The following is a 14,631-nucleotide window of genomic DNA, read 5'->3' as shown; positions in this document are numbered from 1 at the left end:
GATGCAGAGGGAGCAGAAAAAATATGTTTTCCTTGAAACGACTCAAAATTAAGTCACTAAGTCGATGAAATATAAGCCAAAATCATTTGGGCAGAACAAAAATTTCAAGCAAAAGAAAAACAAGAGAAAAGAAAATATACGAAACCAAGGTTAGTAAAAGTACAAACAGCAGAAGTAAATCGAAACACTAAAACCAACTACAATGTAAACTACATACAGCAAAAAAAACTAAGTTATGGCAATTAAGCCGATACAAGATAAGCATAGAAATAACGCGATAATTTTTTTTGGAACGAAATATTTCAGGTCGGAAAAAAAACGTCTTGTCAGATTCGAACACAGGTCCTTTGCCGTCACAGGCGTTTTCTTTAACTCCAGACCAAGTGTGCCAGATACGCTATGAAACTTCAATTCATTATGAACTGAACCTAAATTTAGCATTTCTAATTTTGACCATTCTGTGAACAACGTTATTTACGGGAAAAAAGTCTGGTACCCGATTGCAAAACCCTTGCTGATCGCAAGGGTAAAAAACATAAGTCGAAAAATAAATCTTGAAAAACTCTAAATTTACCAAAATTTTCGTATGTCTCGATAAAAGTTCATTCTAGGCGAAGTTCATGTCTAGCAAAACATTTGAATCTTGAATTAGCAACGGAAGAAACCTGACGAAGCGGCAAGAAATCCCACATCTTGGAGCAGACATCAATTGATCCGAAAAAACATGATTTCGTAAAATTCTTTTAATTACATCCCAGAAACTTCAATGAACAACACTCGCAACTCGCAAATATAATGAATACAGCAAACGAAAAATCCGCGATGTCTCAACTAAGCCGACAAAACTTCAGCAGACAAAGGAAAGTCCGATAATTCATTCTTTTCGTGGAAACATTGATTTTATACATAACACTAAAAAAATAAGAACCGGCCGGGTTTAAAATCCTAGAATTTACGGTGCAAAGGCAACGATATTACCTCTAGACCAAGTGGGAACAACCCTGGAAGATGGTAAGGTTCGTCAATAAAGCAAGTAAGAAAAGCGAGTAAAATTTGTGAGACAAGTTGTTTACGGGAAAAAGTCTAGTCCCGATTACAAGGCACTTGCTCTTGCAAGTGTAATACCCAGAGGTGAAGCGGAGCTTCGCACCACTTGTGAATATAAAAAAACATGGGTAACAAAAAACCCTGAAAAAAACTACTTGACCCAAAATTTTCGCATATCTCGAAAAAAGACAACTACGGGCCTAGCTAAACCTGGAGGTAGGTATTTGATTTTCTTTTCAATTTGTTATACTGATGCAAGACAAAATGCGTAATTTTACTTTGCCCCAAACATTCTTCTTTGCGCAAACATTTTACTTTGCCCAAAACCTTAGTTGTTTCTCTACGTAAATAAGTGAGAAGTGAACATTCTTGAGATACTGGAATTTTTCCAAGAATATAACGTTTCTCTTAGAAGAAAAATTCAAAAGTTTCTTAAAAAACTGGTCATACGTTCAAAAAATTGACTTTTTGAAATCCATAACTTTTTTCTTTAAAAACCAAGTTGTGGCCGCTAACCTACAGAAGATCAAGAAACCGGTTTTCTCAATTGAATACTTAACCTGAGATTTTGTATGGTGGTTCTCGAGAAAATTTAAAAAGTTTGAAAACGATTAAAAATAATATGTCTTGACTTTTCCGAGAGCCATGCTTTTTTGTTTCAAAAAACCCTGGCCGTATTCGCGTATGCAAAAAAGCTTCACATATCCGTTCCTTGGATTAAGCCCAGAATCTCAGATAGGAGGGTATTCAAAAATTTTACAAAAACGGTCAAAAAATCCAAATTTGACAATTCCGAGAGCCATAACTTTGTCTGTAAAAAAATTGAGCATACCCGCTTGTTCTACTTACTCTAGTCTAGTTCCCGATTACAAGATACTTGCTTTCACAAGTGTAAATATACGACTATGGAACAAAATTCAGAAAAAAAAACATTTTTTTTTTCATCTCGCCAAGTCATAAGAAAACAACAAAGGAAGCCATAAGCAGTCAGAAGCAGATACAGCAAATACTATTTATTTGCCTATGTTCAGCAGCGAGAATTCCACCAATTAAGCACTGGATAAGATAACACTACGCTTGCTAGCTCGCTGTGCAATCATCGGAAATTATGATGTTATTTGATTACCTAATTATATATTCAAAAACTCAAAATTTTCAAACAATTGTGGTTCGCGAATAAACTTTTTTAAAAAAGTGTTGAAAAGGATGAATTGCTGTGGTTACACTTATAACGCATTAATGTTTTTCATAATACTAAAATATTTTCAATCACCTTTTTAAATTGACTTTAGTCGAACTAATTGATTCAAATAACGCAAGACTACCCGCACTCGGTAAAAAAAGAAAATAATCGATAAATTACAATTATAATTGTAATTTTATCAAAATTATAATTAATTATACGCACCAAAATTAGATGTTTAAACGGTTTTTAATCCATTATAATGATAACTATTTCGTGACATTATAATAAATTATAATCAATTATAGCCGATTATAATTTTTCCAAAAATCTCTAATAATCTCTTCTAAAATTTTCACATAGTCTCAGATCTCACGTAGTTTTTTTCGTGAATACTGTTATATCAAAACTGTGTTCATTACGACTCTAGTTCCTCTAAATGTTCTTGTATGACAATTGGTCCCAAGCTCCGTTGCACGTGTGTCCCAGAAATATAGCGATACCGATACATATTTTTCTTTTGCGAACAGTTAGAATTCTTTGGAATTTTTTCATCAAAATGTTTCTAGATGAATTCCAGAAAAATTTCAAATTTCTGTTAAAGAGTTTCGGAAAAGTTTCAAAAAAAAATTTAAATTTTTTTTTCGAAAAAAAAAAACAAATCCGAAAACATTCTAAGATAAAAATTTCACAGCTAACTTGGCCTCCCAAAAAAAATAAACCAACTTACAGGACCAACAAAACTAAAATTTTGAAGAATCAGAATTCAACCTGTGCAGAAAATATAAATCTCGGGCTAGTCTTCGGGAACCCAATAGCTTCATGGCGTGTCTGTACAAAACAGTCCGAAAAACAGTCAAGTAATAATTGTTTTAACAAGCCGGTAGGCCGAGAATTGTCCTTTGTTCAGCAAACAAACAACAAAATAGTGACCACCGCAGTCGCGCCAACGTGTTGCGAGCTTGCCAACAGAGGGCAGGACTCTATATGGAATTTAGAGCCGGTTATCGCCGCGTAGCGCGCCCACCGGCGACCTTAAACCGGACTGTTCTGTATCGGACTGTTTTTTGTTTATACATGATTTTTTGGACTATTTTGAATGGGACTGCTTTGTATATGCACCGTTTTTTCGCTCATTTTCATACTTCTCCGAACTGTTTTGTACAGACTGGTAAAACGTATTGGACCCAAAAGAACAGAAAATAGGAGGTCATTGCAAGAGAAATTTTAAATTGTGACACGTTTTTCATTTTTGTCAATTTCTAGCTTTAAATTTTTCAGTTCTCCTTGGAAAAGTATCCACTCCCAGTCATTATCTTCCCTCATCACAACCCCGTCCAAATTTGTTCAATAGCTTCTATGAAAAATTATCATTCTGGAAATTGAAACATGGCTCAAAAAATAGAGCGCTTTTTCATTGGACTTCGGTCATGACACAAAAACAGCATCAAGGCCACAGATTAAAAAAGTATATTCTTGCAAAATTTTAAAATTATACACAAGATTCGAGAAGTTTTTCTTCCTTTTACTGATCTTATACTTTTTCGATCATCGCCAAATCTACTTTCGAGCATTAAACAATTTATTGCTTGATGAACAGTGTCTGTGGCCTATAAAATTTAGATGGCATTGGGCAGAGCTTTCTTAAAAAGAAGGAAGTGGTGGGGGTTAACAAATATAACAAGTAGCCGAGAGGAGAGCTTCCTTTCAATTTTCGTTTTAGCTTCCTTTCTTTTAATTTCATTGTTTCAAATAGCTCTCCAAGCAAAACTTAACAGAATGTTTTTTCATAAATTCCGTTTCCGTAAGCAATTTACAAGTCACCTTAAGTGAATGGTTTGGTTATAACTGTTTGTATTTGTCATTAACCTGGAGTACTGTTATCGGAGAGAACCTTTGTTTTTTCATTCCAATTTCATTTGAGACTACTAAAAACTAGTCAATGAATACTTGATACCTTTTTAGCGTCTTTGGTTTGACAGCTAAATAATGATGAACTGTCAAAAATGCTTCCGTGATAAAAGAAAAAGGATGTTCAACCTGAACTTAACAATTCTCTCAATTTCATCGCTTGCGAACGTTTAGTTTCAGTAACGCCAATTTTGGCAGGGCCTCAATTGGAAGTAAAAGAAATCAAACTCTTCAATGGGATGCAGAATTTCAATCTTAACTATCTAATGAAAAAGAACAGCAAAGGAAACGTAAAAGTCACTGAAAATCAATTTCTCGCCATTTTTCGCCGTAAATTTGACCAAAATTTTCTAGATAATTCTATAATATAGTTTACAGGACGGGTCTTTGTCACTATACAGAAAATCAACCATTTTGGTTGTGCGATTAGGAGTATAATAACCAACGATAATCAACACACAGAAGAGATAATTAACTGTTTTGGCGGTAGAGTCAGAAAAACAGTTATCCACTCCCAGTCAGTATTTAGCCTCCCTTTCATCACCGCCGCATTTTGGCTTAGAAAACGAAACAATTAACACACTTTCTAAAAAAAAATAACTATTTCCGAAAAAAAATTTCTCTTGGAACCGTGCAAAGAGTCCGAACTACTCTTTTCGAAACCATAAGTTTTAAAGGATACAAATGCTTTTAAAATTGGAAGATCAGAAACAAAATTTGCCAACACTTTCTCCGTAGTATCGCTCACTCTTTCATTACCATTTCCATCTAATAACCATAACAGTTTTAGAACTTGATGATATAACAGTCATTTAAAAAAATTTTTAGACTATGATCATTCCATCAAAAAAGGACGCGGTTGTTTAATTATTCACCTCCAGCATTTATCTTGATTAATACCCCGCCTGTCTAAAAAAAGAAATGTTGATAGTTTTTCTCCATGCTAAAAGAGCTTTTTCTTTAACAATTACTTTCCAGTCCTCAATAGAAAATGTCGAACGCCTCAGTTTCCAAAAATTGTCCCCTAAGTATAAATGGAAATCTATTACATACAGACAAAGCGGATATCCAAGCGTTCCAATATCCAAACTAACTTTTAGAAAAAAAAGAGATATAGTTCCGATTTCTCGAAAACGTTAAAGCTTAAGAGTAACTACGAATCATCCATTCTCTATCACATTTTTCATGCGAGATAAAAGGTCCCCACAGGACTCAAATCATTGTAGGCTAAAGCATGAGCGCTATCACTAATTTAGACAAATCAGATGCTGCATTTAAATTGATTATAAACAAAGTCAACAAATGGTTGTCGGATTCAACCAACAAAACTGATCAAACAAGAATTTTATGAGCTGTCATGATTTTGTCTTAAAAAAATTCTGTTCTTGAAAATCCAAACTCTTGCTTATCGCACTGGCAATCAAAGCAAGTCATGGAAAGTGGATTGTACAGGAAAAAAATTACTTTGAAAAATAAAAACCATTTCGAAACTAACTAACAATCAAGCATCAATTTTGCCACATTTTCATTCTTGCTATCAGTGAGCGCAATTTGACACTAAACAATTGAAGTAGAACGAACTTAGAATGAAATAAAAAAATAAACTGAAATCTAAATTAGAATTGTTACTGTGCAAGTAGCAGAGAATGTTCCGACCAGTCATAAAAAATTACAACAAAATTCTTTTTCCAATTAGTGTCGTTTTATCGGCTTGGCGTGATAAAGAATCTGAGCAAAAAAAACAGAGCTTAGGCATTTTTCTCAGTTACTGTAAAATATGCAAATTGGAAAACAATTTTTGAAGACAAATAACAAGAAAAACAAAATCAAAATAAAAAAAAATTTCCCAAATTTTTGAAGTGTTTGATTCCTAAGATGAAGCTAAAAACTCCAAAAACTAACTTCATTTGAGTAAAAACTAGTTTTTAAAGGCTTAAATCAAGCATAAATAAGCTATTGTAAGCCTGCTCACTCGCTCGCAATTAGACGAAAAAAAAATTCAAACCGGTTTTTCTCGACACCGGGAAAACTTTTTCGGAATTTTTCTATGTCGTTCGAATCACGACTGATAGGGCTTTAATATGATATATCACTCAACCCAGTCCAATCATTATTTGTGGTACCTGATTTTGCGTGGAAAACAAGAAGCAAAAAAACTAAAACACACCCGAATACAAAGTTCCTCCCTATTTTCAATGGTAGGAACAATAAAAAGAAAACTCAATTCTTTTATCAACATCAAATCAAATGCAGTGAGGCAAAGCAACAAAAAAGCAGAGCATCTGAAAAAGCACACAACGAAACTTGAAACACTTCGAAGCTTAAAACATACCCAAGACAAACTTCCTCCCCATTCTCAATGGTCGAAGCAAAAAAAACCGGGCGAAGATTAAAAAAAAAAGTTTTATAATTCGAAACATTTAATTTTTGAGAAAAAAGTTTGAATAAAAACTCAATCGACTTCAAACAACGCGATATGAGGCGAATAAAACCGATATAAAACAAACCGAAACCAAATAAATCAACAAATATTTTCAGCGAAAAAAAATTACATACAGATACAAGACGATCATAACAGGGTAAACTAGCCGACAGAGAATGAGACGAAACATTTTAGACAAGAAATTACCACGGTCTACATAATAGTTTTCACTACGTTTGTTATTCTTAGAAACAGTAAAAAAAACTATGTTCCAAAATTCGAAAATAATTGTCTCAATTTCTCTGCTAAAAAGTTCCTTCTAAAAAAAATAAGTCAATTATGAAATACTATCAAGCAAACTAATGAATAAGACCGGAAAAAAGCTTCTGAAAATGAACTAGAGTCGATAAAACATGAGCAGCCACCTATTTAGCTGAAGAAAAAACGGCTTCAAAAAACTAACTCGGAACACACACATGACAATTTTTTCGCTCATCAAACGACGCTTCATGCAGGTATAACATAAAACGAAATTTTTTAAGCAGACTCAAGGAAAAAACGAAAACACAGAAAGAGTTGTTAAATTCAGAAAGTAGTAAAAAAGAACCTTCGAATAGAATTTTGTTTATTTGAACTGAAAGATGAAAAATGGGTGAAGCTATGTTTTTATTGCAAGGAAAAAACGACCATTGGCAACATTTAAACTGAAATATGAAAAAAGGGTGAAAGTTATTGTTTTTATTGCAAGGAAAAAATGACCATTGGCAATATTATTTAAACTGAAATATGAAAAATGGGTGAAAGCTATTGATTTTATTGAAAGGAAAAAATGACCATTGGCAAGAAAAATTGAAGTCTATCGGTTGCAACAAAAACTTATGGACTTTCCTGACAGAAATTACTGTCGAATCTAATCTCATCTAGTAGAATCCTCCCCATCAAAATCGACGAGTCTCTCAGCCGGATCAAAAACTTCCAACTGTTCTCTGCGGCTGAATTTAACTTAAATAATGTAATTTTGGAACTTCAAGCAAAACTCAATTAAGTAACCTGGCGTCAAAAAGCATTTATTGTGCCTTTCAAAACAAAAAGATAGACTAAAATTAATTATTCACTCTACTGACGCTACGCAATAAAAAATGCTACAATTAAATTGGCGCAATTACATTAACTACAAGTTACTTTATTTTAAAAAATCGATCACAGACAAACCAAACTAGATCCAAGCACGGTCGTTTTGCTCAAACCATTAAGCCTCGATTCAGCATTTTGTTTCAAATATTCATTTTTTCTGAAGTCTATCCAATTTTATTCTCATCTCTTGTTAAACCATCAGCGGAAATAAAACATTGGTCGGACTCAAACATGTGGTTCTTCCAAGCCTATCGGATAAACATAATTGTTTGAACAAAAATTCAATCAAATTCAATTGACGCGATATGAGATAACTTAACTGATATGACATAAGCAAAAACCAAATGAAACAACAAATATTTCAACCGCAACAAAAACTATACGCAGATACATTACGAAAGTAACAGGGCATACTAGCTGACAAAAAATGAGACCAAAAATTGAATTTAAAAATCACCATGACTTATATACGACTCTTATAAGTTAATTGCTCTTGTTTTTTACGTTAATTGCTCTTACGTTAATTGCACTTAAAAATCTTAAAATTGATCTTAAAATCTAGATGTTCCAAAGCACGAGAATATTTGCCGCGATTTGTCTTCTATAGAGTTCCTTCTAAGAACACATGTTCCTTCTAAGATAGAAACAAAGCTTCTGAAAAGGTATTAAAGCCGAGCAAGCACCCATTGAGCTGAAAAAATGGTTTCTAGAAAAAAAAAACTGAAAAGGTATTTAAGCCGAGCAGGCACCGATTGAGCTGAAAAAATGGTTTCAAGAAAAACATTTTTGGAGCCCCTTTCTTAATACACACGAGTAAACGCATAATTAATTGTTTCCTCATCAAACCACGCATAATGAAGCCACTAAGCCGATATTAAAGAAACTGAAACCTCAAAAAAAAATACAAACGGTAATCCAGAAAAATTTGGTAAATTTAGAACGTTGAAAAAACTTCAAACAAAAATGTTTTTGAAAACTTCGGAGTTTTATTGATTTGAGCTGAAAAATTTACATATAGTAGAATTTAGTGTTTTTATTGTGATAAAAAACAATTGCTGGCAAAAAAGCTGAAGTCTCTTGGTTGCTTCAAAGTTTTATGGACTTTCCTGTCAGTAATTACTGTCGAATCTTAACTAATTTATGGAACTCTTCTTAAAAAAATTGATTGTTAACCGAAAACTGAAGAATCTCCCAGCCGGATTAAAAAGTTCGAATTGTCCTGTCAGCAATTACTGCTGAATTTAATTTCACTTATGGAACTATGAAACTTCTAGCAAAATTTATTTAAAAAGCCTGGCTAATCAAAAAAATATTGTGCATTTTAAAACCAAAAACGAAAAAAAATCAACTATTCATTTACTGATCCAACGCAAGAAAACCTGTTTATGCTACAATTACAAGTTGAATATAAGTTCTTTCATTAATAAAAAAATCGCTCATAAAGGATGATGCATCACGGGACCACTATGCCTTTATAACATAAACTGAAACCTTTTCAGTCGACTCAATAGAAAATGAGAAACGAAAACAAAGAAAGAGCTGGTAAATTTAGAAAGTAGTAAGAAAGAAACTTCGAATAAGAGTTTCGGAATTTGATTGATTTGCACTTTAAGATTCAAATTGGGTGGAAAATATTATTTACATTGCGACTAAAAATGATTGCTGACCAGAAAAACTGAAGTCTTTTGGTTGCTACAATAACTTATGGACTTTCCTGTCAGTAATTACTGTAGAATCTCATCTCATTTAGTAAAATCCTCTGGATCAAAAATTGACTGCTGACAAAAAATTGATGAGTCTACCAACCGGTCCTGGCAAAAATTACTGCTGAATTGAACTTCATTTATGAAATAATAAAACTTCTAGCAAACTTACTGAAGAAATCTGGCTATCAAAAAGAATTTATTGTGCCTTTCAATACAAAAAGATTAACTAAAATTAATTATTCACTTTACTGATGCAACGCAATAAAACCTGTTTATGCTACAATTAAATTAGCGCAATTACGTTAACTACAAGTTACTTCATTAATACAGAAAAATCGGTCACAGACAAACCAAATTACGTCTAAGCAAGGTAGTAACGCTCAAAACTTAAAAGCCTCGCTTCAGTATTTCATTATTATGTTCAGTTTTTCTAAACTCCTTCCAGTTTTTCTTATTCTATCTCTTACGCGACAATCAGCATGAATTCACACATTGGTCGAACCCAACAGATGTGTTTCTTCAGACGCCTATCGTGTGTACGTCATTTCCACCGGTATCGTCAACACAACCACTTTCAATATGTTGACTATTCGTGAACTCGGATCTAGCCGTACTGCTGTGTGTCGCGATGATGTCCGAATGATTATTGCGATAATCAGGCTCTAATGGATGAATACTTGGTCCGTCTGTGCTTGAAACTAAGGAAGTCACACTTTCATCGCAAGAAAAGACATTAACTTTGTTCTCTTGTAAGGCGGCGGCACGTGATCTCAGCACGAATTGCTTAAATTTGGAGCGTCTAATTTCTCTCCATGACATTTCTAAGGCATTTCTATCTGATCTGTTTCGACCTCTTCGATAACACAGAAACGGATGTTGCATGTCTACCATATTACAACTTTCGTTTGTTTTCATCTCAGTAGCTTTGTTTTTGTCCGAGATATAGACCACCCTCTTTTCGCCCCAGTTATCCAGTTCTTCAGAGTCCAGTCCTCTTGCTATCATCCGAGGCAAAAATAAGGCTTTTCTTTTCACTGGGTTTTCATCACTGTCAGAGGACATCACAGCTTGATTGAAAAGCAATTGAATGTCTTTAGGCAATTGATTTTTCACAACATCATTCCAAGTCAGGTCGCAAAAGTCCGACTGCTGCAGGTCTTGTTCTGACATTTCCAGTCGTACATTTAACCCCACGCAGTTATCGCCTTCTTCAAACACAAGACGGAAAATGTTGCAATGCTTTCCTACTTTTTCTGCTAACTGCACTGCATATTGCTGCTCCAGTTGCCTTTTGCTCTCCTCTCTCCACTTACTCCTGATCAAGATTTGGTTCATCTCTAAGAACAAATTAAGGCAGGAGACATTATCTTGATTGGACACTATTAACTGCAACTGGCGCGCAGTAGCATGTATGAATTTATCGATTGTGAACACGCCATATGCATTGAGACCCAGTCTTGCTCTGACCAGATCCTCCAACTGATTTGAGTCGATCTTATTGTCCATTCTATCACATATCGCATCCAGTAACTCCTCGTATACTTCCTCAGCACCACTGAAAGTCTTCTGTGGTTTCTTCAGTTCCAGTGAAATTGCGACACCTCTCTTCTTGTCCATTGACTCTGATCCCCGATTTGCGTCGACTGCGGTGGCATTCTTCTGAGACTCAACTGCAGCCTCACATTTACTGTACAGGGTGGCTAATTTATTAGCGAGCATGATGTGCAGACGAAAGAATAGGTACCAGTTGTTGGTGCAGAGAAAACTGATCAGGGCGAAAGGAAAAGGCGGAGCATTAACTGAAGACGACTCGTCTCGAATGTAACTCGAACATGCCATGCTACTTGTCATTGCACTAATGGTGGTATAATTGGTTAGACCATTGTTGGTTCCACTTTCTTTTGCCCTGTGCGGCCTGTTACCTCCATCTTCAAAAGTACCGCTACTCATCATTTCATCGCCAAATTCGGAGCCCTCGTCTACGCCTAGTTCATCATCAGACATTTCGGCTCGCTCCAGTGACGTCAAATCTTTCAAAAAATGTCGCAAGAGTCTCTTCATGCGCCACTTCTCTGCTCGACTGGAGACATTTCTTTTCAAGTAGTAGATGACTAGTCTATCCGCATCTCTGATTGCTTGAGAACTCTCGTATTTTAGCTTCAGATGAGGTGTCCACGGTCTGTCGTCTTCCAGGCATCTGACCGTAATTGCAGATGGAAGATAGTCGACACCACTTTCCTCTGACATTCTCGCCTGCTCTGCATCATTGATCAATTTTTTCGACTTGGTGTTTCTCAGATCAGACTGTTTATATGAGCTGCTCCGCAGGTCTAAGGCACGCAGAGCATGTTTACTATATAGTGAATTCCAAACTTTAGTGAACTCTTTCTTCCTCTGCTCCCAGTGGTCTTGGCGATTGCGTAGGCGCGACTTCACTACACTCAATGAACTTTTCGGAGTCGTGAACAGACTTTCCAATATTTCCGGATACCTATCGCCGTATAATCTAACAAGTGCACTTTTCAAGTTGGCTGTACTTACCGAACTCAAAACATTCCGTAACTCTACGCTTTTCAGGTCTCCAGCGGCACCTGATGTCTTCGAAACCGCCTTTTGCAGTGCCTCTATGCTCTTAATAGCAGCACTATTCACGTCCATCATCAAGTCTAGCTCAAAGCGCTCATCATCAATACGACTCATGTAGTCTTGACTGTACCTCTTTCTACTAGAGGCAGGCACATATGAGCTCTGTTCTGCGGCTGATGATACAGATCTGTACTGCGTGTTAATGCATTCTAATATTGCAGGCTCTAATTTAACACTATTGAATGAAGAGGCTTCTGTTTCTTCCTTTGGTAGAACACGGTAACTGGTTCCATGTTTGGGCAAGGCGTACAAGTCTAAAGGTTCAAATACAAATTCAACCATCACTTCTGAATTATTGCACAGGGTCGCTACAGGCTCCTCCTCCATCTTTGCGGCTTTGTTCATCTTCGGAGCAATAGAATTTTCCTTACTACTGTTTTCAGTCTTTGTCTTTGGTCTTCCGAGAGTGGGCAAATGGCCGTTCGATGTTTTTCTTAATTTCAGGTCAACATTTTTACACGTTGGCGGTAACTCTTCTTCGAATTCATCTGTAGACTCTCCGTCATCATTGCTCTCCAGTTCGTTATCTTTATCCGTCAAACGCATCTGGTGAGTCCGGAGAGGAAAACGATCACCGGTAATTTTATGCTCGGCATCACTGGATTTCAAACCCAGAAACTGGACAAGCCAGTCGAAAGCAACGCTACAATTCTGGTCTTCAGAAAGCTGGATCAGCGGCAAAATCATCCGAATAAACTCCTTTTTGGTGATAATTTTGTTATTCAGCATATACATGCACTTAATGAAATCATTGTAAGCAGATTCGTTATCTGTCCTAGCTCGCAACATATTTCTGATTTCATCAAACATGGCAAACTCACTCCTTGTATTAACCAAGTTAACCCTATCTGATTGCTCTACAGTTTTACTTTTCTTCCGCGGGATATCGGAAACCATTTCATGAACTACTCCGGGATTAAGTAAATCACGAGAAGCTATCAAACTGTTAGAGGAGAACCTGGACGTTGGGCTTTCGAATTCGTTGCTCTGGGTCCTCCTCCTACTGTGCTTGACCGGCGGTCGATTTTCCCGTACAGTGGTCTGGGTGAATTCAGGGTTCTGTGATCTCATCTGTCCAGAAGACTGCGGTCGTTTCTTCTGTCCAGCTAGCATTCCAGACATCATATCAGGGAGGAAATTGGCAAACTCGGCCATTAAATCCTTGTCGTTCTTGAACAGAGAGGACACCTTTTCATAGAGGTCTTTGCCGATAAGTGGCATCTTCTCAGTTCCTAAGTCTTGGTCTTTGTAATATTTCAAAATCTCAAGAAACGAGTCGTATACACCAGGTTCATCCGCAAAACGCTCTTTTATTCGGTTCACAAAATTAACAGCCCGATCAAACTCAGCTGAAGTTTGCTCTTCCGTTTTGATTAAACCGCTCACAGGGGTATTATCTGAATTTTTCGTTTCTTTCAGTTTGGCTGCACGCCCCTTCACTGAGTTCACTGCTGTTGAAACCAGCTTCGAGTTTCCTGGCGCTGGTGAAAGGTGCGGTGTTATAACTTGCATCTGGGGCTTCTGAGGAGGATGGTTGAGAAAGGGCAAAGCGTTGGGCCTAACACCATGACCAGGCGGGTTCGATGGGGTCAAATTGGCGTCAGATGGCGACGGAGTTGCAACTATCGAAATTGGTGCTGTGTCCGCAGGAGTTACGACTTGTACATTGCCATTGTTGTAGTAGATGCGGTATCCGGGAGGCAGAAAGGCATTGAACCCCGTGATAAGACTTCCGTGTCCTTTGAACAGTTCCGACACTCGCTGGATGACAATCGAAGTGTCAATCAATTGAGATTTAAACTGCTTCATGATTTCTAGAAAATCATTGTAGACTGAACTGGATCCGAACTGAGACTTGACTCGGTCCAGATAATTCAGAGCATCCTCCACTTTCACTTTTTGCGGACTGTTTGCGATCACAGGTTGCACAACGCCTAAGTGGCTTCCATGCAGGTTTGGCTGGACAGCAGTTACTACCACTGAACTGTTCACTTCAGGAGTAAAACGCAATGACTGGGCGACCACAGCTTGGTTCATCCCACTTGTACCCAACATCTGAGCCGACGCCACCCCTGTCGGAACTGTAATTTTCACCGGTGACGGCGCGCCAGCGGCGTTTATTGTGAAATGTGTGGCCATTGTAGCTGACATAGGAGATGCATGGTTTACTTGGCCTCCTCCGTTCACCACGTGGTGTTTGTTCATGCCTGTGATTGACGAGTGTACGACAGCGGGGAGTGGAAGGGAGGTGACATTATGATTTTTAGCCATTTTATTCCGAGTTGATAGCTTTTCAACACCAGCTTAATATTCCAACAACTGATAGATATTAACAATTAATCATGGCATCAGCCAGATCATTTATGGGCGGCGGGTCAATTTTTTACAACTATTATGTGACAGCAAACTTGCTCGCTAAGTAATTCTTTCGTACTAAAGAACATTCTTCTGAAACTGAAAGATAATGGTCATTTAAGAATCAAACCCGGTTGCTTGGTAGGTAGATAATCACTTTCTAAAAAAATTTAAAATTATCGTTCTTTATCTTATTGCAGTTATACCATTGCAGTTATTTTGGATTC

At 36.6% G+C, this 14,631-nt stretch overlaps 3 protein-coding genes across 3 annotated transcripts in view; 2 read left to right on the top strand and 1 right to left on the bottom strand.

Moving 5' to 3' along the window:
• Nucleotides 1–14,631, top strand: part of LOC134842670 (vesicle transport through interaction with t-SNAREs homolog 1B-like) — a 543,554-nt gene that overhangs the window by 356,810 nt on the left and 172,113 nt on the right. The window lies entirely within an intron of this gene.
• LOC134842672 (mitochondrial import inner membrane translocase subunit Tim10 B-like) overlaps nt 1–14,631 on the top strand; it is a 532,474-nt gene that overhangs the window by 356,806 nt on the left and 161,037 nt on the right. The gene's annotated exons all lie outside the window — the stretch shown is intronic.
• Nucleotides 9,611–14,499, bottom strand: LOC134841875 (paired amphipathic helix protein Sin3a-like). The gene has a single exon (XM_063857924.1). The coding sequence runs from the start codon at nt 14,318–14,320 to the stop codon at nt 9,923–9,925; it is 4,398 nt and encodes a 1,465-aa protein (XP_063713994.1). The 5' UTR covers nt 14,321–14,499; the 3' UTR covers nt 9,611–9,922.

Source organism: Symsagittifera roscoffensis, chromosome 3 (genome assembly GCF_963678635.1).
Source record: "Symsagittifera roscoffensis chromosome 3, txSymRosc1.1, whole genome shotgun sequence".
Classification (NCBI taxonomy): Eukaryota; Metazoa; Xenacoelomorpha; order Acoela; family Convolutidae; genus Symsagittifera; species Symsagittifera roscoffensis.
This window is presented reverse-complemented; position numbering and strand designations above follow the sequence as displayed.

Bases quoted from the DNA above. Each gene is read 5' to 3' on its own strand.
- LOC134841875 (XM_063857924.1), bottom strand. From the start codon at position 14,320: ATGGCTAAAAATCATAATGTCACCTCCCTTCCACTCCCCGCTGTCGTA.